Source organism: Larus michahellis, chromosome 25 (genome assembly GCF_964199755.1).
Source record: "Larus michahellis chromosome 25, bLarMic1.1, whole genome shotgun sequence".
In the NCBI taxonomy this organism is placed as follows: domain Eukaryota; kingdom Metazoa; phylum Chordata; class Aves; order Charadriiformes; family Laridae; genus Larus; species Larus michahellis.
In genome coordinates, this window is record NC_133920.1 from 1852761 (window position 1) to 1877678 (window position 24918).

General features: G+C 67.4%; 4 protein-coding genes across 7 annotated transcripts in view; 1 reads left to right on the top strand and 3 right to left on the bottom strand.

Annotated features, from left to right (window-relative positions):
• Window positions 1-49: 49 nt before the first annotated feature.
• Window positions 50-2468, bottom strand: P2RY11 (purinergic receptor P2Y11). The gene is given in 3 exon segments (XM_074567127.1): window positions 50-1253; window positions 1255-1378; window positions 1563-2468. Coding segments are annotated over 3 exon segments (1368 nt in total). The 5' UTR covers window positions 1822-2468; the 3' UTR covers window positions 50-268.
• Window positions 2469-2612: 144 nt separating this feature from the next.
• Window positions 2613-8724, bottom strand: PPAN (peter pan homolog). 2 transcript variants are annotated; one of them, XR_012584609.1, is made up of 13 exons: window positions 8645-8715; window positions 7485-7655; window positions 7237-7338; window positions 6878-6928; window positions 6609-6779; window positions 5223-5463; window positions 4299-4375; window positions 4096-4203; window positions 3890-4013; window positions 3716-3794; window positions 3497-3626; window positions 3266-3423; window positions 2613-3072 (listed from the first exon to the last, which is right to left on the bottom strand). XR_012584609.1 is itself a non-coding variant. In XM_074567121.1 (12 exons), exons 1-12 carry the CDS (start codon window positions 8660-8662, stop codon window positions 2717-2719), a joined length of 1545 nt encoding a protein of 514 aa, XP_074423222.1. In that variant the 5' UTR covers window positions 8663-8724; the 3' UTR covers window positions 2613-2716. The 2 variants fall into 2 exon arrangements, 1 of the variants encoding a protein (XP_074423222.1); XM_074567121.1 differs by lacking the exon at window positions 5223-5463 and having other exon boundaries at window positions 8645-8724.
• COL5A3 (collagen type V alpha 3 chain) overlaps window positions 7522-24918 on the top strand; it is a 35069-nt gene continuing 17672 nt past the window's right edge. The window contains exons 1-8 of one of the 3 annotated variants that reach the window (XM_074567099.1): window positions 7522-7655; window positions 8645-9064; window positions 11577-11688; window positions 19937-20104; window positions 22522-22735; window positions 22828-22990; window positions 24199-24321; window positions 24498-24644. In XM_074567099.1, the coding sequence (XP_074423200.1) occupies window positions 8687-9064; window positions 11577-11688; window positions 19937-20104; window positions 22522-22735; window positions 22828-22990; window positions 24199-24321; window positions 24498-24644 (1305 nt within the window). In that variant the 5' untranslated portion in view covers window positions 7522-7655; window positions 8645-8686. Of the gene's footprint in view, window positions 7656-8644; window positions 9065-10321; window positions 10404-11576; window positions 11689-16930; window positions 17071-19936; window positions 20105-22521; window positions 22736-22827; window positions 22991-24198; window positions 24322-24497; window positions 24645-24918 lie in introns of those variants that run through there. The other 2 variants (XM_074567101.1, XM_074567100.1) reach the window with 2 other exon arrangements.
• On the bottom strand, window positions 10339-13294 carry RDH8 (retinol dehydrogenase 8). The gene is made up of 6 exons (XM_074567126.1): window positions 13178-13294; window positions 11435-11596; window positions 11161-11340; window positions 10977-11070; window positions 10705-10888; window positions 10339-10591 (listed from the first exon to the last, which is right to left on the bottom strand). Exons 1-6 carry the CDS (start codon window positions 13281-13283, stop codon window positions 10367-10369), a joined length of 951 nt encoding a protein of 316 aa, XP_074423227.1. The 5' UTR covers window positions 13284-13294; the 3' UTR covers window positions 10339-10366.

A 24918-nucleotide genomic window follows, 5' to 3' on the forward strand; every position in this document is an offset into this window, starting at 1 on the left:
GCACGTGGTGGGGCTGGCAGCGCCCGAGCCAGCGACGCGGGGAAGGGCACGGTGCCGCCGTTCCTTGTTTTTTAGTCTCAGCCCCAGCTTTTCAGTGAAGAAAAAGGGGGATCTCTGCCAAAAAAAGGTGACACGCGAGGCTGTGCTTGTGGTTTCGGCTTTAATCTCGCTTCTCCCATGTTACCGCTGCCCTTTGCAGGAGGGAAACATGTGCCCAAGGGCTACGCTGGGCCCTGTACTGGCTGCATTGGGCCACCCCGGGGGGCTCCTAGGTTGCCGGCCGCAGCTCCACGTGCTCAGCTGGCTCTTCGGCGGCAGAGCCGGTGCTGCAGCCGGCACCGCAGCAGCTCTGCATGCTGTCGGCCAGGGCGGTGTAGAGCAGCGGGTGCAGGCAGACGTTGAGGTTAACGAGGATCTTGCAGACCTGCGCGGTGGTGTGGATGGTTCTGGAAAAGGTGCAGTCCTCCGTGCCCCGGGGCAGCAGGCGCTGCCGCAAATTGAGGTTACGGAAAATATGGTAGGGCAAGTAGGAAAAGGCATAAAGAGCCACTCCCACCCCCACCAGTATTCCCACCTTGCGTTTTTCTGGCTGGCTGAGGTGAGGATTACGGAAAACGGTGCGGATAATGGCGGCGTAGCAGGAGGTGGTGAGCAGGAAGGGCAGCCCGCAGCCCAGCGCGGCCAGCACCAGGCTGTAGGGATAAAACTCCCGCAGCCGCCGCGGGACCGCGCTCCCCAAACACTCGATCGCACCCTCCGCTTCTTGCAGCTCCGCAAAAAAAAGGGTGGGTGCCGAAAACACCCCGGCCAGCACCCAAATAACCGCGCTCAGCACCTTGGCGTGGTGTGGCCGCAACCTCCCGTGGACCCGCAGCGGGTGAACGATGCCGAGGTAGCGGTTGAGGCTGATGCAGGTGACGAAGAAGATGCCGCCGTAGAGGTTGCAGTTGAAAAGGAAACGTTCCAGCTTGCACAGCACCGGTCCGTAGCGCCAGTGCTTGGGCGGGTAGTAATACGCCACCAGAAAGGGCAGGGAGAGGGAGTAGAGCATCCCGCTGACAGCCAGGTGGAAGGAATAGACGATGCCGCTGTGCCAGGAGCGCTCATGGGCGAGGAAACGGTAGACGGCGACGCCGTTACCCACCAGCGCCGCTGGGAATTGCACCGCCAGCACCGGCCACAGCGACTCCTGGAAGCCGCTGAAGTTCTTGCAGTGACTGAAGTTGGTGGCCATCTCGGGGGTGGGGGGGGGGGGTTCCTCCCGATGTCCCCCCCGGCCCCGCTTCTCTTTTTGGTGGCTGCAGGCAGGGGTGCAGTTTTGGTTGCGGGCAGCGAAGAGGCAGAGCGCGGCCACGAGGCACGGCTTGCAGGCAAATGGCTGCGCCAGGAAGTGGTGAGGGTTAATGAGAGCCGTCTGCCTCGCGCCGGCACCGAGGAGGTGTTGCAGTCCCACGTTGGGGACAGAATGTGTCCCCTCCTCTGTCGCCCCCGGCCCTTGCCTGGCTCCCAGGGTGCAGGCAGGGGCCCGTGCTGCCTGCAGCCGCTCCACTCGCCCCACTCACCCCGTCCTTCTTGGGGTCCGCGCTCGCCGCCGTCCTCTCCTGTCCCTCCCACCTTGGTGGCGATCACAGGGTCACATCCTGCCCCGTTTTCGGGACAGCGTGGGCAGAATGCTGTCAGGGGCGTGTTGTAAGCAGGGAAGGGCAGTTCCTCTTCTGAAGGGCAGCAGCCAGACAGAGCCTGGCATCTGCCTTCTGCCCTGGGCACCGAGGCAGAAGGAGCCGGGGCTGCCTGCTCTGCCCGACCGCATTGGGGCAGCATGGCAAGGGCCACCCTGGGTGGGAGACCCCACTTTTTATCATAGAAGGATTTGGGTTGGAAGGGACCTTAAAGGCCACCCAGTGCCATCCCCTGCCATGAGTGGGGACATCTTCAACCAGCCCAGGTTGCCCAAAGCCCCGGCCAACCTGGCCTTGAACCCCTCCAGGGATGGGGCGGCCACAGCTTCTCTGGGCAACCTGGGCCAGGGGCTCACCGCCCTCATAGTGAAAAATTTCTATATCTAAATCTCCCCTTTTTCAGCTTAAACCCATCCCCCCTCATCCCACGGTTCCCCTCCCTGATCCAGAGTCCCTTCCCGGCTTTCCCGGAGCCCCTTTAGGGACTGGAAGGGGCTCCAAGGTCTCCCCGGAGCCTTCTCTTCTCCAGGCTGAACCCCCCCAGCTGAGCCCGGCCCCACAGCAGAGGGGCTCCAGCCCTCGGATCATCTCCGGGGCCTCCTCCGGCCCCGCTCCCGCAGCTCCGCGTCCTTCCCATGGCCCCAGAGCTGGAGGCAGCGCCGCAGGGGGGTCTCCCCAGAGCGGAGCAGGGGGGCAGAATCCTCCCCCCTCGCCCCGCTGGGGATGCAGCCCAGGTTGCCGGTGGCTTTCTGGGCTACCAGCACACGTTGCCGGCTCCCGTTGAGTTTTTCCCCCACCAACACCCCCAAGTGCTTCTCCTCAGTGCTGCTCTCCAGCCCTTCATCCCCCAGCCCCTGTTGATACCGGGGCTTGCCCCAATCCAGGGGCAGGACCCCGCATTTGGTCCCCCCAAACCCAGCGCAGCCACGGGCGGTGGTTCCAAGCAGTGTATTACACAGGAACGGGGCAGGGGGCGGAGGGGGGGGCCATTTCCTCTTCCCCCCAACAGTCTTGGCGCGTGGCTGGCAGCTGGTGCCTCAGCGTTTTCCCTTCTTGGCACGTCCAGGCCGCCGGAAAATCATCTTCCCCTTTGTCAGCAGCTTCCCTCCTTGCCCCTTCGGCCTGGAGGGGGCACGACCGGAGCTGGGATGGGCCCCTTGCCGGCCTGGGTGCTCAGTTCCTCGGTGTAGCTTTCGGCCACCCGCCCCGTGCTTGGCCTTGCCGCGGTGCCGCGAATCCCTTGGTGCCGCTTCTCCCTTCCGCTGCTTCCCCGGTGCTGTGGGGCGAGGGTTGGGGGCGGCGGGATGCTCTGCTTGGCTTTGCCGTTGTCGCTTCCGTAGCGGGGCAGGGCCCGAGGAGCTTCGCTTCCTCTTGGTGCGGTCGGGGAACAGATCTTGGGGGGAGATAGAAACAAAAAAAGGGCTGTTGAGCGAAAAAGGGGGGACGGGGGGACGCCGTTGCGGCTGACGGATGTGTCAGTGCGTTTACTTTGAACCGAGATCATGGAGAACTCAAGGTTTTTTGCATCATCAGCCACTATCAGCAGGAGGAGGGGACAGCGGGGGCTCGGTCCCCTCCAGACTCACCTTTGTCCGGCTCCTCGCCCACCTCCTGCCGGTAATACTCGGCATCGCTCTCCTCCGACTGCTCGCCCGCATCCTGCTGCTCCGGCGCCCCGGGATCCTCGGCGTCACTGTCACCGTCCTGCTGCCGTTTCCTCCGAATCCCCACCAGGCTCTTCTCCCTGCGGTGCCACCATCGTGTCACCCTCTGCCGGATCGGTGCCGGATTCCGCCGCTGCCGGCCCCTGCCCTCACCTGTGAGCCTCCCGCTGCCGCCGCTTGCGTTCCACATCCGCCTCCTGCTTCTGCCGCCGCTCCGCCTTCAGCTGCAGCTTCGCCTCCTTCCGCGCCAGGATCTCCTTCACCTCCGCCTCCGTTTTGTGGACTTAAAACACACGGGGAAAGGGGTGAGATGCCGCGGTCGGAGCCCCCGCGTCGGCACCTTTACCGGAGACGGTGTTTTGCGGCACTTACTGAAGCCGTGGTAGAGGACGTTGCCCTGCGCCAGGCCCTCCTCCACCTTGATGAGCTGCAGAGTCATGCGGGGGCCGATCTGCAGGAATGGGGGGTGGGGGTGCGGAGAGCCCAGGTCAGGCTCGATGGCATCCCCGGGGCGATGGCAACCGCGGCGTCACCGCTGGCACCCACCTCGGTGAGGCGCACGGCGCTCTGCTGCGCTTTCATGTTGCCTCGGCCGGCGTACGCCTGCGGCAGCTCTAGGACGTTGTGGGTCCCGTCTTGCTCGGCCTCGCTCTCCGACAGGTTTATGTCCCTGCCAAGGGACAGGAACGCGTTTGGGGACAGGCCGGAAGGCACCTGTGGGACCCTTGTCCCCCTTGATGCCCCCCACACACTTCACCAGCAGCTCGCTGATGTCTTCCAGGCGGCTCATGTTGGGGAACTTCTCCTGCAGCAGCTTCTTCACGGCTTTGTTCATGCCCACAGGCACGACCTTCAGGCTGCTGTGAGGAGGAGGAGGAGGAGGAAGAGGTCAGTGCTGGGACACGGGGCGCAGGGTGTTCCCCCCGCCCCCCAGAATCAGGGGCACGACACTCACTAATGCCTGAAATCGAGGAGCTGCGTCTCTGCGTCGTAGCTGATGAGCAAACACCTCTTGATGTTGTTGAGGTTGACCTGTGGAAGAAGGAAGAGGAGTGGGGTGGGAATAGGAGAGGGAAGGGAAGGGAAGTGGAGAGGAGAAGGGGAGAAGGGAAGAGGGAAGGGAAGGAGAGGGAAGAGGAGAGGGAAGAGGGGAGGAGGGAAGGGAAGGAGAGGGGAGAAGAGAGAGGAGAAGGGAAGAGGAGAGGGAAGGGAAGAGAAGAGGAGAGGGAAAAGATTAGATTTCAGTCGGAAGGGCCCTACAACGATCACCTAGTCCGACTGTCTGACCAATTCAGGGCTGACCGAAAGTTAAAGCGTGTTTTTAAGGGCATTATCCAAACGCTTCTCAAACCCTGCCAGGCCTGGGGCATCGACCACCTCTCCAGGAAGGCTCTTCCAACCTCTCAGTAAAGAAACGCTTCCTAAAATCCAGTCTGAACCTCCCCAGGTGCAGCTTTGAACCATTCCCACGTGTCCAGCACCCCCAGATCCCTTCCTGCAGGGCTCCTTCTCCAGCCGCTTCTCTCCCAGTTCATCCCCGTGCCCAGCATTACTCCGTCCGTCCTGCGCAGAATCCGGCATTTGGACTTGTTAAATTAAACTTCGTCCCGTTAATCATAGCCCAGTGCTCCGATTTATCCAGATCCTTCTGCAAAGTCACTCAAGGGAGTCGACAAGCACCTCCCACTTGGGAATTCAACGCCCGCATCCAGATCGTCGATCAATATGTTGAACAGAATTGAACCCCGAGGAGCAGGGTTTGAAAAGTCGTGGCAGTCCGGTGAAGTTCCCGATGATTGGAAAAGGGGAAACATGACCCCTGTTTTTCAAAACTGGGAAAAAAGGATGACCCAGGGAACTACAGGCCGGTCAGTCTCACCTCCGTGCCCGGCAAGATCATGGAGCAGATCCTCCTGGAAACTCATGCTAAGGCACGTGGAAAATAAGGAGGTGACTGGTGACAGCCAACACGGCTTCCCCAAAGGCAAATCGCGCCTGACAAATTTGGTGGCCTTCTGCGATGTTGCCACAGCGTTGGTAGATAAGGGGAGAGCGACCGACGTCATCCACCTGGACTGACGCAAAGCGTTTTGACGCTGTCCCGCACGACATCCTGGTCTCTAAATTGGAAAAGCGTGGATTTGGTAAGGATAAGGAACTGGCTGGCTGGCCGCACTCAAAAGGGTTGCGGTCAACGGCTCGATGTCCACCTGGAAACCAGCGAGGAGCGGCGTTCCTCGGGGCTCGGTGCTGGGATCGGTGCCATTTAACATCTTTGTCGGAGACACGGACAGTGGGATTGAGGGCACCCCCTCACCAACTTTGCCGACGACACCAAGCTGCGCGGCGCCATCGACACGCTGGAGGGAAGGGATGCCATCCAGAGGGACCTGGACAGGCTGGAGAGGCGGGACCCCGCCAACCTCCTGAAGTTCAATGAGGCCAAGCGCAAGGTCCTGCACCTGGCTGATGGCAATCCCAGGCACAAATCCAGGTTGGGCGGAGAATGGCTGGAGAGCAGCCCTGAGGAGAAGGATTTGGGGGTGCTGGTGGGGGAGAAGCTCAACGCGAGCTGGCAACGTGCGCTGGCAGCCCAGAAAGCCACCGGCAACCTCGGCTGCATCAAAAGAAGCGTGGCCAGCAGGGCGAGGGAGGTGATTCTACCCCTCTGGTGATAACCCACCAGGAGTACTGCATCCAGCTCTGGAGTCCTCAGCACAAGAAGGACACGGAGCTGTGGGAGCGGGGCCGGAGGAGGCCCCAGAGATGCTGGGAGGGCTGGAGCCCCTCTGCTGTGGGGCCGGGCTGAGCTGGGGGGGTTCAGCCTGGAGAAGAGAAGGCTCCGGGGAGACCTTGGAGCCCCTTCCAGTCCCTAAAGGGGCTCCGGGAAAGCCGGGAAGGGACTCTGGATCAGGGAGGGGAGCCGTGGGACGAGGGAGGATGGGTTTAAACTGAAAGAGGGAAATTTAGATGAGATCTGGGGAAGAAATTCTTGGCTGTGAGGGGGGTGAGCCCCTGGCCCAGGTTGCCCAGAGAAGCTGTGGCTGCCCCATCCCTGGAGGGGTCCAAGGCCAGGTTGGCCGGGGCTTGGAGCGACCTGGGCTGGTGGGAGGTGGCCCTGCCCAGGGCAGGGGGTGGCACTGGGGGGGCTTTAAGGTCCCTTCCAACCCGAACCATTCTGTGAGCACAGGAGGTGGGTGCTGAGCCTCCCCCCGGCAGCGTGGGGACATCCCCATCCCCCCCCCCCCCCCCCAGCCTCACCTACCCTGTGGACGTTGATGGAAGGGAACATGTTTTGGAACATGCTGGCCATCAGCTTGACCTGGATCTGCTGGAGACCGAAATTGCTGAGGACCAGCAGCGGGTGGTGGGTAAACTGCTGCTCGTGCATGCGGTGCCGCTTGAGGGACGACACCACGTCCTTGATCAGCGAGTACTAGAGAGGAGAGGGGGGGGACACGTAGGAGGATGAGGAGGGGCCGAGACGCTGCCCTTCACGCCGGTGGGGAAGGGGGGGCTCTTTCCATCACCCACCTGCGTCACCTTGAACGTCAGCGTCGGGCCACCGGGCAGCCGGAAAAGCTTCTGGGGAGGGGGAGAGAAACGGTGCTCAATGCCGGGGGAAGCCACCGGTGCCGGGACGGACCCCCCCAGCCCCGGCCCTGGCGCAGACGCATCAGTGCGTTTACTTTGGATAGAATCACAGCGCGAACTCAGCGGGATTTTGTCATCCTCTGCGTCTGCAAACGGGGTGGAAACCCTCCCCCAAAAAAGGTGCCGGCGCCCCATAGGGGAGCACAGTCGCTGCGGAGGGGGACCCCCAAACCCCAGGAGCCTGGGGGTGGTGGGGGGGGCAGACCCGGAGGACGTGGCGGGGGGTTTGTGCTACTCACAAAATTGATGCTGGAGGATGATTTGCTGAAGACCAAGAAATGCGTCACCCCCAGGGGCCCGGCCACGGCGACAAAATCCTTCAGGGAGTTGTTTTTCCGCACCTGCAGCACAAAAATGGCCAAGCCCTTGAGACCCCCATGTTCCAAACCACCTCCCGGCTGCGAGGGCTCCGCGTCAGCCTGGGGAGGGGGCAGGATTTCCCCCCCCCCCGCCCCCCACAGGGCAGAGGATCGTCCCCCGAGCTCACCTTGAGGGCTCTGGCGGTGTAGGGCTCCATCACCTTCCTGACGTCGGCGATCAGCTGCCGCACGTTCTTGCCGACGCGGCCGCGGTTGAAGACGAAGGAGTGGGGGACGGCGCTGTATTCCTGCTGGGCCTGGTGCAGCGCCGCCGCCCGCTCCGTCTTCTGGTTCTTGCTCTACCGGGGGTGGTGGTGGTGGGGAAACACACCGTCAGGGCCGGGGACCGGGTGGTCCTCGGTGGGGAGGAAGGGGAGCAACCCCCTCCTCATCCTCTCCTGCCCCTCAGGAGGGCCCGATCCCCGGTACAGCCGGGCCCCTCGTCCCTTCTTTTTACCCCCGGAAAGGCCCTAGACCCCAAGCCCTGGTACAGCCGGGCCCCCCATCCCCTCTTTTCCCCCCTGGGAGGGTCTGATCCCCCAATCCCTGGGACAACCGAGCCCCCCATCCCTTCCTGCCCCCTGGGAGGGCCCGATCCCCGGGACAACCGGGCTCCTTGTCCCTTCCTTTCATCCCCGGGAAGGCCCTAGACCCCAATGCCCGGTACAGCCGGGCCCCCTGTCCCCTCTTTTCCCCCCTGGGAGGGCCCGATCCCCGGTACAGCCAGGTCTCCCATTCCCTCCAGCCCCCCGGGAGGGCCCACGCCCCCGATCTCCGGTACAGCCGGGCTCCCCCCGTCCCTTCCTGCCCCTCAGAAGGGCCCCATCCCCTCGATCCTCGGTACAGCCTGACCCCTCCAGCCCCCCGGGAGGGTCCGATCCCCGGTACAGCCAGGTCCCCCGTCCCCTTCTGCCCCCGGGAGGGCCCACGCACCCGATCCCCGGTACAGCCGCCCCCCCTCCCTCCCCTCCAGACCCCCGGGAGGGCCCGATCCCCCGTACAGCCGGGGCCCCCCGTCCCCTCCAGCCCCCCGGGAGGGCCCACGCCCCCCATCTCCGGTACAGTTGGGCGCCTCCCGTCCCTTCCTGCCCCTCAAGAGGGCCCCATCCCCCCGATCCTCGGTACAGCCGGGCCCCCTGCCCCTCCAGAGCACCGGTAGGGCCCGATCCTCGGGATGTCTAGGCCCGCCGCGACTCCCGCTCGCCTCCCCCAGTGTCCTCGACCCCCCGCCCCGAGGAGGCCCGTTTCGCTCCCGCCGTGTCCTAGCTCCACCCCCCCGGCCCCGTACTTTGCTCGGCCGCCCCATCTTGCCGCCGCCGCCGCCGCCACCATGCGGCCACGGCCACTTCCGGCGCGCACCCTCCCTTCCCCTCCGGCTACTTCCGGAGCGCCACTTCCGGCCGGTCCCTGCCAGCTGCGCCCCGCGTTCCGCCCGCCGTTGCCATGGTTCCGCGGCCTCTTCCCACCCACCCGGTCCCGCCAACCCCCCCCCGGCCCGGCCCCGCAGCACCGCGGGGACCCCCCCGGCCCGGCCCGGCCCGGCCCGACCGTCCCTGCTCCCGCCACAGCAGGGAGGGCGAGGCCTGAGGGGCCGGGGCCGCCTCACCCATCCCATCCCATCCCACCCCACCCCATCCCATCCCACCCCACCCCATCCCGGCCCGGCGAACCCCCGGCCCCGCTGTCCCGTCTCGCCGCCGGCGCGAAGGTCAGTGCGAGGGGGCGGCTGTGGGGGGCGAAGTCACAGATTTTACTGCAGACCCCCAGAACCCCCCGCCCCGCGGCTCATCAACACCCCCAGAGCCACCCTCCGGGCTCCCCGGGTCGCCCAGAGCCCCCAGAGCCACTGTCTGTGCTCCCCAGGTCCCTCAGAGACCCCCTAGAGCCCCCAGAGCCACTGTCTGTGCTCCCCAGGTCCCTCAGAGACCCCCCCTGAGCCCCCAGAGCCACGGTCTGTGCTCCCCAGGTCCCTCAGAGACCCCCTAGAGCCCCCAGAGACACTGTTTGGGCTCCCCAGGTCCCTCAGAGACCCTCCAGGTCCCCCAGAGCCCCCCCCAGAGCCCCTCTCTGGGGCTCAGGGGGGTCCCTCAGAGAGGGCGTCCCTCAGAGACCCCTCAGGTCCCCCGGAGACCCCCTCCGGGCTCCTCAGGTCTCCCAGAGACCCCTCTGTGGGCTCCCCAAGTCCCCCAGAGCCCCTCCAGGTCCCCCAGAGACCCTTTCTGGGCTCTCCAGATGCCCCAGAGACCCCTTGGGACCCCCAGAGCCCCTGTCTGGGCTCCCCAAGTCCTCCAGAGACCCTCCAGGTCCCCCAGAGCCCCCCTCTGAGCCCCTCAGGATCCTCAGAAACCCCTCAGGTCCCCAAGAGCCCACCCAGAGCCCCCCCCTGCAGGCTCCCCAGGTCCCCAGAGCCCCCCCCAGGTCCCCCAGAGCCCCTCTCTGGGCTCCCCAGGTCCCCCAGAGGTCCCCGCCAGACCCCCGCAGAGCCCCCCTCCTGGCTCCTCAGGTCCCCCAGAGACCCCTCGGGTCACCCAGAGCCCCCCTCTGGGCTCCCCAGATCCCCCAGAGACCCCCCCAGGTACCCCCAAGCACTGCTTCGGGCTCTTCGGAGCCCCCCCAGCCCTGCTCCCCACGCTCCCCAACACCCCCAGAACGCCCCCCAGGTTCCCCACCCCTCCATATTCCCCAAAGCCCCTCAGGCTCCCCAGCCTTTAAGGTTCCCCAAAGCCCCCCAAGGCTCCCCAAACCCCCTCCCCGGCTCCCCCCAAGGCTCTTCCCCCCCCTCCAGGGAAGGGCTCAGCCCCGCTGGGACCTCATCCTGCTGGGAGTGCCCCCCCATCTCTGCCTCTGACACCCCGGGGGACCGCGTTCAGCCGGTGCCACCCGTGCGTCCCGCCGCGGGCGATGCCGGGGCGGGGGGTGGGGGGGGCACAGAGCCGCAGCCGTAGCCCCCTTCCCCACCATCCAGGGACGGAGCCCGCCCCCTCCCCTGCAACCTTGGGGTGCCCCCGGCTCAGACCGGGGTGACCCTCCGGCGGAAGCAGCCGCAGGTGAGGCACCGCAGGGCGCCCATGCTGAGGTGGAAGAGGGTGCCGTAGTCGAAGAGCAGGCGGTAGTAGGTCCTCACGGAGAGGTCCCCCGAGGGATCCGCGTACTTGAGGGCCACCAAGGGCGTGTAGAGGCAGTTGGTTTGGGTGCGGAAAGCCGGGCGCCTGGCTCCGATCACGTTCACGATGGCCTGCGAGCGGAGACGGGGCGGAACGGGAGGCTCAGAGCCGGCGTGGGGGCCAGGAACGGTCCCCCCCGCCGCCGGCCCCCCCCAAAAAGCCAATTCCTCCCAGCCCCACACACCTCGGCCACGGCGGCGGGGCTCTGCCCCAGCGTGGTGAAGATCTCGTGGGAAGCCGGCAGGTAGACGTCCTTGAAATACCGCACAGTAGCCGGGTCGGTGCCGGGAAATTCGGAGCGTGAAACTTCCTCCATCAGCTTCAGCTCAAAATCCGTGTTCACGGGGCCCGGTTCCACCATGGAGACGCTGCGGGGCCGGGGTGGGTGCTCGGGGTGGGGGTCCAGAGCCACCCTTGGACACCCCCCGCCCCAGCCCCGCATCCCCTCCCACTCACAAGACGTTGAACTGCAGCAGCTGCACGGCCAGGCTCTCGCAAAATCCCTCCACGGCGAACTTGGAGGCGGCGTAGACGTCGTTGAAGACGATCCCTGTGGGCGAAGAGGGGCTGAGCCCCCTGGAGTCGCACAGTGGGGTCCCCCACACACACATCGGGGCGCCCCCCCCAACCTGGGCCTCACCCTGCAGCCCCATGACGCTGCTGATGACCACGATGTGACCGCTCTGCCGTCGCTTCATGTCGGGGAGGACGGCCTTGATCATCCTCACGGCCCCGAAGAAGTTGGTCTCGAAGATGCGCTTCATCTCCTCCACGCTGATACTCTCCACGGGCCCCACGTGCCCCACGCCGGCGTTATTCACTGCGACACGACCCCGGGGCGGGGGGTGCTCAGAGACCCCTCCGGCCCCTAGCGCGGCCCCTCCGGCCCCCCCCCAACCCAGCACCCCGCTCACCCAGCACGTCCACGCGGCCCCCGGGGATGCTCGCCATGCACTCCGCCACCGAGCTATCGCTGCAGACGTCCAGGCGTTGGATGCTCAGCGTCTTTCCCAGCGCCGCTCCCGCCGCCTCTTCCAATTTCTCCTTCTTCCGCAGGTCCCGCATGGTGGCGATGACTACGGGGAGCCCCCAGCCCCAGTCAGGGGGACCCCAGATGCTAGCCGGGGTCGAAGGGTCAAGCCGAGCCCGCGTTCCCTAAGCTGCTTGGGTAAGGCGGCCTTTAATCCCCCATCCCGGGACTAATCCCTGGCGCGGGATCGGTGGTGGGGCAGCGGAGTTTTGCGGGGGGACACAAGCACGCGTGTGTGACAGCGAGTGGCTCAGGGACGGCGTGCAGGGACCACACGCGTGTGTGTGTGTGACAGCGAGTGGCGCAGGGACGGCATGGAGGGACCACACGCGTGTGTGTGTGACAGCGAGTGGCGCAGGGACGGCATGGAGGGACGACACGCGTGTGTGTGTGACAGCGAGTGGCACAGGGACGGCGTGCAGGGACCACACGCGTGTGTGTGTGACAGCGAGTGGCGCAGGGACGGCATGGAGGGACCACACGCGTGTGTGTGTGACAGCGAGTGGCGCAGGGACGGCATGGAGGGACGACACGCGTGTGTGTGTGACAGCGAGTGGCACAGGGACGGCGTGCAGGGACCACACGCGTGTGTGTGTGACAGCGAGTGGCGCAGGGACGGCATGGAGGGACCACACGCGTGTGTGTGTGACAGCGAGTGGCGCAGGGACGGCATGGAGGGACGACACGCGTGTGTGTGTGACAGCGAGTGGCACAGGGACGGCGTGCAGGGACCACACGCGTGTGTGTGTGACAGCGAGTGGCGCAGGGACGGCATGGAGGGATGACACGCGTGTGTGTGTGACAGCGAGTGGCGCAGGGATGGCATGGAGGGACCACACGCGTGTGTGTGTGACAGCGAGTGGCGCAGGGACGGCATGGAGGGACCACATGCGTGTGTGTGTGACAGCAATTGGCACAGGGACGGCACACAGGGACCACACGCGTGTGTGTGACAGCGAGTGGCACAGGGACGGCACACAGGGACCACACGTGTGTGTGTGTGACAGCGGGTGGCACAGGGATGGCACACAGGGACCACACGCGTGTGTGTGTGACAGCGAGTGGCACAGGGACGGCACACAGGGACCACACGCGTGTGTGTGTGACAGCGAGTGGCACAGGGACGGCACACAGGGACCACACGCGTGTGTGTGTGTGACAGCGAGTGGCGCAGGGATGGCACGGAGGGACCACACGCGTGTGTGTGTGTGACAGCGAGTGGCACAGGGACGACACACAGGGACCACACGCGTGTGTGTGTGTTTCCACCCCGGTGGGAGCGTGCTGCCGGCCCCAGTTACACGCGTGTGCGCCCACAGCCATCCCTGCCATCTGTGTCCCCGGGGGGCTGCCCCACGTCCCCAGCTCCGCTCCGCCTGGCAGGGCGGGGGGTGGGGGGCACGGGGACCCCCGGGTGCGCTGAGCCGGGGCCGGGGGCGGGGGGGGGTCTGCGAGCTCGGGGCCACGGGATTTCAAGGAGAAAGAGGTTGCAGGGCTGGGGGGGAGCCCGGCGCGGTGGGACCCCAAACCCTCCCCATCCCGCAGGGCTCCCGGCCCCTCCTCGCCGGGGCAGGTGTGGGGCCTGGGCCAGGGCGGAAGGGTCCCCCCCCCCCCCCCGGCTCCTCACCCTGGTAGCGCTGCTGGGGGTCCTGCGCCAACCTGACGGCGAGGGCCAGGCCGATGCCGGAGGAGCAGCCGGTGACGAGGACGGTGCGGGGCACCAGGGTGGCCATGGCTGCCCCGGCCCCGGGTCCAAAGGCGCTTATGAGATCAGGACCCGGCGTCACGTGGGAGCAGGATTAACCTCTGCAGGGGCAGCCCTGGGGAGGGCACGGGTGGCCCCTGGGCCGTGACCCCCTCCCCTGCCCCACCACGGTGACCTTGGGGATGCCCGGGCCACGACCCCCTCCCCTGCCCCACCACAGCCACCCTTGGGCATGGGGGTCCCCTGGGCCGTGGCCCCCTCCCCTGCCCCACCACAACAACCCTTGGGACCCCCCAGGCTGTGACCCACCTCCTGCCCCACCGCGGCAGCTTTGGGGACCCCTGGGCCATGGCCCCCTCCCCTGCCCCACCACAGCCACCCTTGGGCATGGGGGTCCCCTGGGCCGTGGCCCCCTCCCCTGCCCCACCACAACAACCCTTGGGAACCCCCAGGCTGTGACCCACCTCCTGCCCCACCGCGGCAGCTTTGGGGACCCCTGGGCCATGGCCCCCTCCCCTGCCCCACCACAGCCACCCTTGGGCATGGGGGTCCCCTGGGCCGTGGCCCCCTCCCCTGCCCCACCACGGCAGCCCTCGGGGACCCCTGGGCCGTGGCCCCCTCCCCTGCCCCACCACAACAACCCTTGGGACCCCCCAGGCTGTGACCCACCTCCTGCCCCACCGCGGCAGCTTTGGGGACCCCTGGGCCATGGCCCCCTCCCCTGCCCCACCACAGCCACCCTTGGGCATGGGGGTCCCCTGGGCCGTGGCCCCCTCCCCTGCCCCACCACAACAACCCTTGGGAACCCCCAGGCTGTGACCCACCTCCTGCCCCACCGCGGCAGCTTTGGGGACCCCTGGGCCATGGCCCCCTCCCCTGCCCCACCACAGCCACCCTTGGGCATGGGGGTCCCCTGGGCCACGACCCCCTCCCCTGCCCCACCACAACAACCCTTGGGAACCCCCAGGCTGTGACCCACCTCCTGCCCCACCGCGGCAGCTTTGGGGACCCCTGGGCCATGGCCCCCTCCCCTGCCCCACCACAGCCACCCTTGGGCATGGGGGTCCCCTGGGCCACAACCCCCTCCCCTGCCCCACCACAACAACCCTTGGGAACCCCCAGGCTGTGACCCACCTCCTGCCCCACCGCGGCAGCTTTGGGGACCCCTGGGCCATGGCCCCCTCCCCTGCCCCACCACAGCCACCCTTGGGCATGGGGGTCCCCTGGGCCGTGGCCCCCTCCCCTGCCCCACCACGGCAGCCCTCGGGGACCCCCAGGCCGTGACCCACCTCCTGCCCCACCATGGCGACCCCTGGGGACCCCTGGGCCGTGGCCCCCTCCCCTGCCCCACCATGGCAACCCCTGGGGACCCCCGGGCTGTGGCACCCTCCCCTGCCCCACCTCGGCGACCCTTGGGGAACCCCCCCAGGAGGGCACGTGGGATGGGGACAAGCTGGTGGCCCCATAGCCACCCTGGGCCCATTGGGGACCTGTCATGGGGGTCCCTGGGGGAGCTGGGACAGGGTGGCTGTGGGTTGGGGAGGGGGCTGCATTGCCCCCATTGCCCGGGGCAGGGGGTGTGGGGCTGGGTTTGGGGGGCCAGGGGTGTCTGCGGGGGCTCGTTACTGCAGAGACGAGGGTAAATATTTGCTGGGAACTGGAAAACCGGGGGGGGGGGGTGTGTGGGGGGAACGGAGCCGTGACTCAGGCGATGAGGCAATGGGGCGACTGCGGCCAGCCGGGCCCCGGGGGTCAGCCCGGCCGAGCGGCAGCTGCGCCGTGGGGTGGGGGGCCCCCCCCCCCGAGCCCCCCAGCCTTGCTGTGGGGTTGGGCGCTCCAAAAATGGCCAGCCTTGGGGTGGGGATGGCACCCAAAAGGTGCTGTCCTCGCTGTGGGGCTGGGAGTGGGGTTTGGGGCTGTGCACCCCAAAACCTGCCGTCTTTTCTGTGGGGCTGGGAGTGAGGTGGGGGGCTCTGCACCCTTAAACCTCGCTGTGGGGCTAGGAGCAAGGCAGGGGGCTCTGAACCCTCACACTTGCCGTCCTTGGTGTGGGGCTGGGAGCAGGTTGGGGGGCTGTGCACCCCTAAACCCGCCGCCTTTGCTGTGGGGCTGGGAGCAGGTTGGGGGGCTCTGCACCCCTAAACCCGCTGCCTTTGCTGTGGGGCTGGGAGTGGGGCAGGGGCTGTGCACCCCTAAACCCGCTGCCTTTGCTGTGGGGCTGGGAGTGGGGCAGGGGCTGTGCACCCCTAAACCCGCCGCCTTTGCTGTGGGTCTGGGAGCAGGTTGGGGGGCTGTGCACCTCAAAACCCGCCGCCTTTGCTGTGGGTCTGGGAGCAGGTTGGGGGTCTGTGCACCCCTAAACCCGCCGCCTTTGCTGTGGGGCTGGGAGCAGGTTGGGGGGCTGTGCACCCCAAAACCCGCCGCCTTTGCTGTGGTCTGGGAGCAGGTTGGGGGGCTGTGCACCCCAAAACCCGCCGCCTTTGCTGTGGTCTGGGAGCAGGTTGGGGGGCTCTGCACCCCTAAACCCGCTGCCTTCGCCGTGGGCCTGGGAGTGGGGCAGGGGCTGTGCACCCCTAAACCCGCCGCCTTTGCTGTGGGTCTGGGAGCAGGTTGGGGGGCTGTGCACCCCTAAACCCGCCACCTTTGCTGTGGGGCTGGGAGCAGGTTGGGGGGCTGTGCATCCCTAAAGCTCGAGGCAGAGCTGGGAGCAGGTTGGGGGTCTGTGCACCCCAAAACCCGCCGCCTTTGCTGTGGGTCTGGGAGCAGGTTGGGGGTCTGTGCACCCCTAAACCCGCTGCCTTTGCTGTGGGGCTGGGAGCAGGTTGGGGGTCTGTGCACCCCTAAACCCGCCGCCTTTGCTGTGGGGCTGGGAGCAGGTTGGGGGGCTGTGCACCCCTAAACCCGCCACCTTTGCTGTGGGGCTGGGAGTGGGGCAGGGGCTGTGCACCCCTAAACCCGCCGCCTTTGCTGTGGGTCTGGGAGCAGGTTGGGGGGCTCTGCACCCCTAAACCCGCCGCCTTTGCTGTGGGTCTGGGAGCAGGTTGGGGGGCTGTGCACCCCTAAACCCGCCGCCTTTGCTGTGGGGCTGGGAGCAGGTTGGGGGGCTGTGCACCCCTAAACCCACTGCCTTTGCTGTGGGGCTGGGAGCAGGTTGGGGGGCTGTGCACCCCTAAACCCGCCGCCTTTGCTGTGGGGCTGGGAGTGGGGCAGGGACTGTGCACCCCTAAACCCGCCACCTTTGCTGTGGGTCTGGGAGCAGGTTGGGGGGCTGTGCACCCCTAAACCCGCCGCCTTTGCTGTGGGTCTGGGAGCAGGTTGGGGGGCTGTGCACCCCTAAACCCGCCGCCTTTGCTGTGGGGCTGGGAGCAGGCTGGGGGGCTCTGCACCCCTAAACCCGCCGCCTTTGCTGTGGGTCTGGGAGCAGGTTGGGGGTCTCTGCACCCCTAAACCCCTCCGGGGGCCTGGGGGCTGCCGCCGGTCCCCTCCACCGTTGGGGGGCGGTGGGAACTCGCAGCCGGGACACCCCCCCCGCCCCCCCCCCGCCACCTCCGCCTCCCCGGTGTCGGTCCCGGAGCCCGCCCGTGGGCCGGGCCCGGCGGGAGGCGGGGGCTACCGGGGGCCGGTCCTCGCGTCCCCTCCCGTCCTCTTCCCTCCCCTCCCCTCCCCTCCCCGCAGCCCCGCCGAGCCTGGAGCGGGGCAGGGCGGGCTACGAACCGCGGGCTGCGGGCTACCGGGCATGGAGAGTCGCCCGCTCCCCGCCGCCCTCCTCGCCGCCCTCCTCGCCGTGCTGCAGGGGCTGCCCCCGGCCAGGGCAGGTAACGCGCACCGGGGGGGGCGGGTGTAAAAGGCGGGTGGGGGGGGACACACACGACACCCCACGCCCACCCGTGTCCCCGCTCGCCCCCCACCCCCGGCTCGGCGGGGAGGTGTGGGGCGGGGGGGGGGGGGGCACCGTCGGGGTGAGCCCCGTGGACCCGCCGTGGAGACGGGGGGGACGCGGGAGTCCCCCGTCCCCCACCCCGGGAGTCGTCGTCGTCCCCCCCCCTCCCCGGGGGGGGGGCCCCGCCGCCTTCAGCACCACGGACAGGGCCCGGGGGGGGGGGCGGGGGGGGGGGGGCACGGTGTCCCCTGGGGGGGGGCGGTGTCGGGACACCCCTGGGGGGGACACGCCGGGATGGGGCTCTGGGGGTCCCCCGTGGGGCGGCACAGCCGGTGACGGGGACCCCCCCAGCCCGGGGCGTGGGTGCTCCCCGTGGGTCCCTTGGGGGGGGGGGGGGTCCCCTGTGTCCCTTCGTGAGGGGGGGGCTCCCTCTGCCGTGGGGGTGCTCCTTGTGGGACAGGGGTGCTCCCCCCGGGGCAGGGGTTCCCCCCCCCGGCTCCCCGAGCCCCCCACACCCCCGTGTCCCCCCCCGGCTCCCCGAGCCCACCATGCCCCTGTGTCCCCCCCCAGCTCCCCGAGCCCCCCCACACCGCCCACATCCCTGTGTCCCCCCCCCAGCTCCCCAAGCCCCCCCACACCCCTGTGTCCCCCCCCACCTCCCCGAGCCCCCCCCCACGCCACCCACATCTCCACGTCCCCCCCGGCTCCCTGAGCCCCCCACAACCCCGTGTCCCCCCCGGCTCCCCGAGCCCCCCCCACCCCTGGGTCCCCCCCAGCTCCCTGAGCCCCCCACACCGCCCACATCCCTGTGTCCCCCCCCCAGCTTCCTGAGCCCCCCACACCCCCGTGTCCCCCCCAGTTCCCCGAGCCTGCCACACTGCTCTGTCCCCCCCCAGCTTCATGACCCCCCCACACCCCCCTGTCCCTCTGTCCCCCTCCGGCTCCCCACGCCACCCACACCCCCGTGTCCCCCCTCCGACACCCCCACGCCGCCCACACCCGGGTCTGGCGTCCGGAGGGGGCTTGGCCGATACAGCCCCTCCAAGGCCACCCACCAACCCTGTACCCGGGGGGGGGGGACGGGGGGGGGGGGGGGCTGGGGTTCCCAGCCCCGAGGGGGGGTCCCCCGGCCGGGTGACGGCTCTCCCCCGGGAGCAGCGGCAGGAAATCGGCCCCATGTGCCGGGGTCAGGAGGGCCTGAGAGACGGCTGGGGTCAGCCCGTTCCCAGCCCTGCCGTGCCCCCCCCGCCTCATACTTGGGGTGTCCCAGCCAGGCTGGGGGGGGGGGGGGGGACACACTACTTTGTGGAGCCCCAGAAGGAATTATCCCTCCCCTCCCGCCCCCAACCTCCTTGAATCCCCCTTCTTGGCCTGTCCGGACAAGCTTCTCCGGCAGAAAGGGTGGGTGCTGCCCCCGGGGTGGGGGGCCCCCGGTGGGTGCTCTCTGATGTGGCTGCAGCTGTGGCCCCCAGCCTGCTCCCCCCTCCCCCCCCCCGCCCCCCCCCCGCGGCCATTGCACACCTGGATTAACCCTCCACGCGCCCGCCGCAGCCCGGCATGGGGGTCCGGCTGCCTCCAGAGAGAGAGCGGCTCCCCCCGACCCTCTCCCCGGACCCCTACAGAGGGAGGGTGTCCCCCCCGATCCTCTCCTGGACCCCTACGGAGAGGAGAAGGCCCCCCCCCCGACCCTCTCCCTGGACCCCTCTCTCCCCGGACCCCTACGGAGAGAGGGTGCCCCCCCCCCCGACCCTCTCCTTGGACCCCTCTCTCCCCGGACCCCTATGGAGAGAGGGTGATCTCCCCCCAACCCTCTCCTCGGACCCCGACAGAGAGAGGGTGCCCCCCCCCGACCCTCTCCCCGGACCCCTACGGAGAGGAGAAGGCCCCCCCTGACCCTCTATCCAGACCCCTCTCTCCCCGGACCCCTACAGAGAGAGGGTGCCCCCCCCCCGACCCTCTCCCTGGACCCCTCTCTCCCCGGACCCCTATGGAGAGAGGGTGATCCCCCCCCAACCCTCTCCTTGGACCCCTACAGAGAGAGGGTGCCCCCCCCGACCCTCTCCCCGGACCCCTACGGAGAGGAGAAGGCCCCCCCTGACCCTCTATCCAGACCCCTCTCTCCCTGGACCCCTACAGAGAGAGGGTGGCCCCCCCCCGACCCTCTATCCAGACCCCTCTCTCCCCGGACCCCTACAGAGAGAGGGTGACCCCCCCCCAACCCTCTCCCCGGATCCCTACAGAGAGAGGGAGCCCCCCCCCGACCCTCTCCCTGGACCCCTATGGAGAGAGGGTGGCCCCCCCCGAGAGAGGGTGGTCCCCCCACCTTCTGGCCGGACCCCTACGGAGAGGAGAAGGCCCCCCCAACCCTCTCCCCGCACTCCTCTCTCCCTTGATTCCTGCGGAAAAAGGGTGGTCCCCCCGGAGAGATGGTGGCCCCCCCACCCTCTCCCCGGATCCCCAGTTGGCTGCAGCCGGGTTGCTCTTAGGGGTACCGGGGGTGGGGGGGTACCCATGGGTGCCGGAGCCCTCCCACCCCACCGTGGGGTAAAAAGCGGGGCCGGGGGCGGAGGAATGCGGTGAAGGAATCTGGCGGCCGCGGGACCGGACCTTGGGCCCACACAGCTGCCTGGCACCGGGCCGGCCCGGCTTGGCAGGAGGCAGGCAGGGGGATGGGGATACGGCCGCGATTCCCGGCTGGAAGCACAGAAAGCAGCTGGAGACGGAAGGAGTTGGGCGCGGGGGGGGGCTGGGGAGGGGTGTCTCCGGTGGGTCCCCCTGAAATGTCCCCTCTCCTCCCGCAGGGATGCCCGTGGACGTGCTGCGGACGCTGGGCATGCAAGATGGCCGGGACGGCGTCTCCGTCACTGCCGGGATCTGCCCGCAGCGCCCGGGGACCGAAGCCTCCGATTTGGCTTTTCGCCTGGACAATGGCACCCAGCTCAGCGCTCCCACCCGGCAGCTCTTCCCCGGTATGGCACCGAGCGTCCGCGCAGCCACCAAACTCCTGGCGGGGCCAAACCAGCCCCTTTCGGGGTGCAGAGCCACCTCTCGGGGCGCAGAGATCCCGGGTCCTCTGGAGGGATCCAAGGAGGGATCCAAGGAGGGATCCCAATGTCCAGAATGACCCAAGGAGAGATCCCAGGTCTCCGGGAGGGATGCAGAGCCTCCAGGAGGGATCCAAAGAGAGATTCCAGGCCTCTGGAGGGATCCAAGGAGAGACCCAAGGAGAGATCCTGGGCCTCCGGAGGGATCCCCGTGTCCAGAAGGATCCAAGGAAAGATCCTGGGTCTCCAGGAGGGATCCCAGGCCTCCAGGAGGGATCCAAAGAGAGATTCCAGGCCTCTGGAGGGATCCAAGGAGAGACCCAAGGAGAGATCCCAGGCCTCTGGAGGGATACAAGGAGGGATCCCAGTGTCCAGAGGGATCCAAGGAGAGATCCTGGTGTCCAAAGGGATCCCAGGCCTCCAGGAGGGATCCTCAAGGAGAGATCCTGGATCTCCAGGAGGGATCCGAGGAGAGATCCTGGGCCTCCAGGAGGGATCTCGGGCCTCCGGGAGGGATCCCAGGCCTGCAGAGGGATCCAAGGAGGGATCCCAGTGTCCAGAAGGATCCAACCAGTGGTGTCCCCCAGGGGTCCATACTGGGACCAGCAGCGCTTAACGTAGTCATCAACCGCCTGGACGAGGGGACAGAGCGTACGCTCAGCGAGTTCGCTGATGATACCGAAATGGGGGGGGGGAGGGGGTGACACCCCAGAGGGCCGTGCCACCACCCAGCGGGACCCGGACAGGCTGGAGAGCTGGGCAGGGAAGGACCTCGTGAGGTTCAGCAAGGACAAGCGGAGGGTCCTGGGGAGGAAGAACGTCTTGGCAGATGGGAACCGTATGGCAGAGAGAGGAACAGGAACCTGGGCAGGGAGGAACCTTCTGGAATTCAAGAGGGGCAAGCGCAGGGTGCTGCACCCGGGGAGGAATAACCCCCCGCAGCAGGACAGGTTGGGGGTGACCTGCTGGAGAGCAGCTCGGTGGGGAGAGACCTGGGAGTGCTGGGGGCCGACGGGACGGCCATGAGGCAGCGATGGGCCCTGGTGGCCAAGAAGGCCAGTGGCATCGTGGGGGGCATGAAGAAGAGCGTGGCCGGCAGGTGGAGGGAGGTCATCCTCCCCCTCTGCTCTGCCCTGGGGAGGCCGCAGCTGGAGTTGTGGGTCCAGTTCTGGGCTCCCCGGGTCAAGAGGGACAGGGAACTGCTGGAGAGGGGACAGCAAAGGGCTACCGAGGTGCTGAGGGGACGGGAACGTCTCCCTGCTGAAGAAAGGCCGAGGGATTTGGGGCTTTTTGTCTGGAAAAAAGATGGCTGAGGGGGGATCTTAAAGGGTGGGTGTGAGGAGGATGGGGCCAGGCTCTTCTCAGTGGTGCCCGGGGACAGGACAAGGGGTAACGGGCACAAACGTGAGCATGGGAAGTTCCACCTAAACAGGAGGAGGAACTTCTTGACTCTGTGGGTGGCAGAGCCCTGGCACAGGCTGCCCAGAGAGGTGGGGGAGTCTCCGTCTGTGGAGACATCCCAAACCCGCCCGGACGCGTTCCTGTGCCGCCTGCTCTGGGTGACCCTGCTCTGGAGGGGGTTGGAGGAGATGATCTCCAGAGGGCCCTTCCAACCCCTACCATCCCGTGATTCTGTGAATGTCAGGCACCAGTATAGGGTAGGGGGGGACCTGCTGGAAAGCAGCTCTGAAGAAAAGGACCTGGGGGTCTTGGCAGACAGTAAATTATCCGTGAGCCACGTGCCCTTGTGGCCAAGGCGGCCAACGGAATTCCGGGCTGCGTAGGGAAGAGCGTGGCCGGCAGGTGGAGGGAGGTCGTTCTCCCCCACTGGTGAGGCCACCGCTGGAATACTGGGTCCAGTTCTGGGCTCCCCAGTTCAAGAGGGAGAGGGAACGGCTGGAGAGGGTCCAGCGGAGGGCAACGAAGATGGTGGAGGGGTTGGAGCGTCTCCCGTGTGAGGAAAGGCCGAGAGAGCTGGGACTCTTCAGCCTGGAGAAGAGAAGGCCGAGGGGAGACCTTCTGAATGTTGACGAGGATCGAAAGGATGGGTTGAAGGAGGATGGAGCCGGGCTCTTTTCGGCAATTCCTAGTGATGGGATGAGGAGTAACGGGTACAAGCCGGAACGTGGGAAGTTCTGATCAAATATGAGGAAAAACTTCTTTCGGGTGAGGGTGACGGAGCGCTGGAACGGGCTGCCCAGGGGGGTTGTGGAGTCCCTTTCTCCGGAGACTTTCAAGACCCGCCTGGATGCAGTCCTGAGTAACGTGCTCTAGGAGTCGGACTAGATGGTCTCTAGAGGTCCCTTCCAACTCGGAAATTCCGTGATTCCTCCTCGCTGCAGATGGCTCCTTCCCCGAGGACTTCTCCATCCTGGCCACGGTGCGTGCCCGGCGCGGGATCCAAGCTTTTCTCCTCTCCATCTACGACGAGCGAGGCGTCCAGCAGCTGGGCGTGGAGCTGGGACTCTCCCCCGTCTTCCTCTACGAGGACCAAGAGGGACGGCCGCCCCCCGAGCAGTACCCCGTCTTCCGCAAGGTCAACCTGGCCGATGGCAGGTGGGTGCCGAGGGGTGGGGGACACACCACCTCCCCCCCGCCCAGGGAGTCTCTCCGGTCCCTCTGGCTGCCACCGAGTCCCCTCTCCGCAGGTGGCACCGCGTGGCGTTGGCCGTGGAGGGCACCAACGTCTCCTTGCGGGTGGATTGTCACCTCCTCGCCACGCTGCCGCTGGAGCGGGGACCTCGGCCCCTCGTTAGCACCCAGGGGGTGACGATTTTCGGGGCCCGCCTCCTGGACGAGGAGGTGTTCCAGGTGGGTCCCTCCCCCCCAAATCCTTGTGGCCCCCCCCGTTGTCCCGCAGCACCTTTACCCTGGGCTGGGGAAGGGGGGGACCCGGTTGCCGTGGTTGGTAGGGGCACTGGGGGCTGCTCTCTGTCCCCATGGGCTGTCCCTGTCCCCATGGAGTGTCCCTGTCCCCATGGGATGTCCCTGTCCCCATTGGGTGTCCCTGTCCCCATTGGGTGTCCCTGTCCCTATGGGGTGTCCCTGTCCCCATGGAGTGTCCCTGTCCCTATGGAGTGTCCCTGTCCCTATGGAGCATCCCTGTCCCCATGGAGCGTCCCTGTCCCTATGGAGCGTCCCTGTCCCCATGGGGTGTCCCTGTCCCCATGGTGTGTCCCTCTCCCTATGGGGTGTCCCTGTCCCCATGGAGTGTCCCTGTCCCCACGGAGTGTGCCCGTCCCTATGGAGCGTCCCTGTCCCCATGGAGTGTCCCTGTCCCTATGGAGTGTCCCTGTCCCCACGGAGTGTGCCCGTCCCTATGGAGCGTCCCTGTCCCCATGGTGTGTCCCTGTCCCTATGGAGTGTCCCTCTCCCTATGGGGTGTCCCTGTCCCCATGGTGTGTCCCTCTCCCTATGGGGTGTCCCTGTCCCCATGGGGTGTCCCTGTCCCCACAGAGTGTCCCTGTCCCCATGCCCCATGGGGTGTCCCTGTCCCCATGAGGTGTCCCTGTCCCCTTGGAGTGTCCCTGTCCCCACGGAGTGTCCCTGTGCCTATGGAGTGTTCCTCTCCCTATAGGGTGTCCCTGTCCGCATGGTGTGTCCTTGTCCCTATAGAGTGTCCCTGTCCCCATGTGGTGTCCCTCTCCCTATGGGGTGTCCCTGTCCCTATGGGGTGACCTCCCTACATTCCTGCCCACTCTAAATGTCAGGGGCCACGGGCAAAGAGGCGGCATTGAGGCAGCGAGGCTGTGTCCCCGTCCCCCCCCATTTTGTCCCCAGCAGGAAGACAAGGGTCTCTTTGTCCCCTTGCCCCCGCCCTGCACCCTCCACCCAGCTGAGGGGGTGTCTGCGCTGGCTGCCCCGAGCCGCCCACGGGACAGGGACAGGGCTGGCCACCAGCGCCGGCTCTTGCACCCATGTCCGGGGTGTATGTGGGCACCCGACCGGCCCCGGGGTGCGGATATGGGGTGGGGCAGAAACCCCTTTTCCTCCTGCTCCCCCCTTCTCCTCTGCCACAGGGTGACGTCCAACAGCTGCTGATGGTGGCCGACCCCGAAGCCGCCCGCTCCTACTGCCAGCTCTACATGCCAGACTGCGACCAGCCCCTGCTCTACCCCCTCCTGGCCCCCTTCCCAGAGGATGTAAGCACCCAAACTGGGACGGGGAAAGGCTGGGGGACACCCTCGGGAGCCCCCCCCCGACCCTGCCGGGCAGCCTGGAGAGATGCTGCCAGGCTTGGTGTCACCGCGGGGGGAGCTGCCGGGGCTCCTGACACCCCCATTTCTCTCCCCGCTGGTGTCTCCGCCGCCCCTTGCAGAGCGGCCCGGAGCCCACAGCTGCCCCACGGAGGAAGGGGAAGAAGGGAAAGGGGAAAGGCAAACGCAAGGGCAAGGGCAAGAAGAGGAGGAACAAGGAGCTGCTGGAGCAACACGAGGCCTCCGTCCCCTCCGTCGTGGCCAGCCAGGTAGAGAGCGTGACTTAACCCACCTCTGCGGCTGCTTAACCCCAACCCCAGTTAACCCAGTTGCGCTAACGGTGCGCCTGGCCGTGGTGTGCCTGCTTCGCAGCTCGCCCGTGCCGTGCCGTGCCGTGGCTCGGCTCCTCACGCTGACACGGGACGGTTGTCACCCAAATCTGGCTTAAAAGCAGAGCGGCTCCGGGGTGCGCCTGGCCTGAGGTGGACCCCGACGCGTGGTGGTGCCCGCGCCGCGCCGCTCGTGCCGGGCCATGCCGCGGCC

Excerpts from the sequence above, each read along its gene's own strand:
- RDH8 (XM_074567126.1), bottom strand. The coding sequence starts at position 13,283 with ATGGCCACCCTGGTGCCCCGCACCGTCCTCGTCACCGGCTGCTCCTCC. Across the intron at positions 11,071-11,160 it reads CAGCGTCATGGGGCTGCAGG|GGATCGTCTTCAACGACGTC; the intron begins GTGAGGCCCAGG and ends CTTCGCCCACAG. Across the intron at positions 10,592-10,704 it reads GCCCCGCCGCCGTGGCCGAG|GCCATCGTGAACGTGATCGG; the intron begins GTGTGTGGGGCT and ends CTCCGCTCGCAG.
- PPAN (XM_074567121.1), bottom strand. Across the intron at positions 6,780-6,877 it reads TGACGTTCAAGGTGACGCAG|TACTCGCTGATCAAGGACGT; the intron begins GTGGGTGATGGA and ends TCTCCTCTCTAG. Across the intron at positions 3,424-3,496 it reads CGGCAGCGGGAGGCTCACAG|GGAGAAGAGCCTGGTGGGGA; the intron begins GTGAGGGCAGGG and ends GTGGCACCGCAG.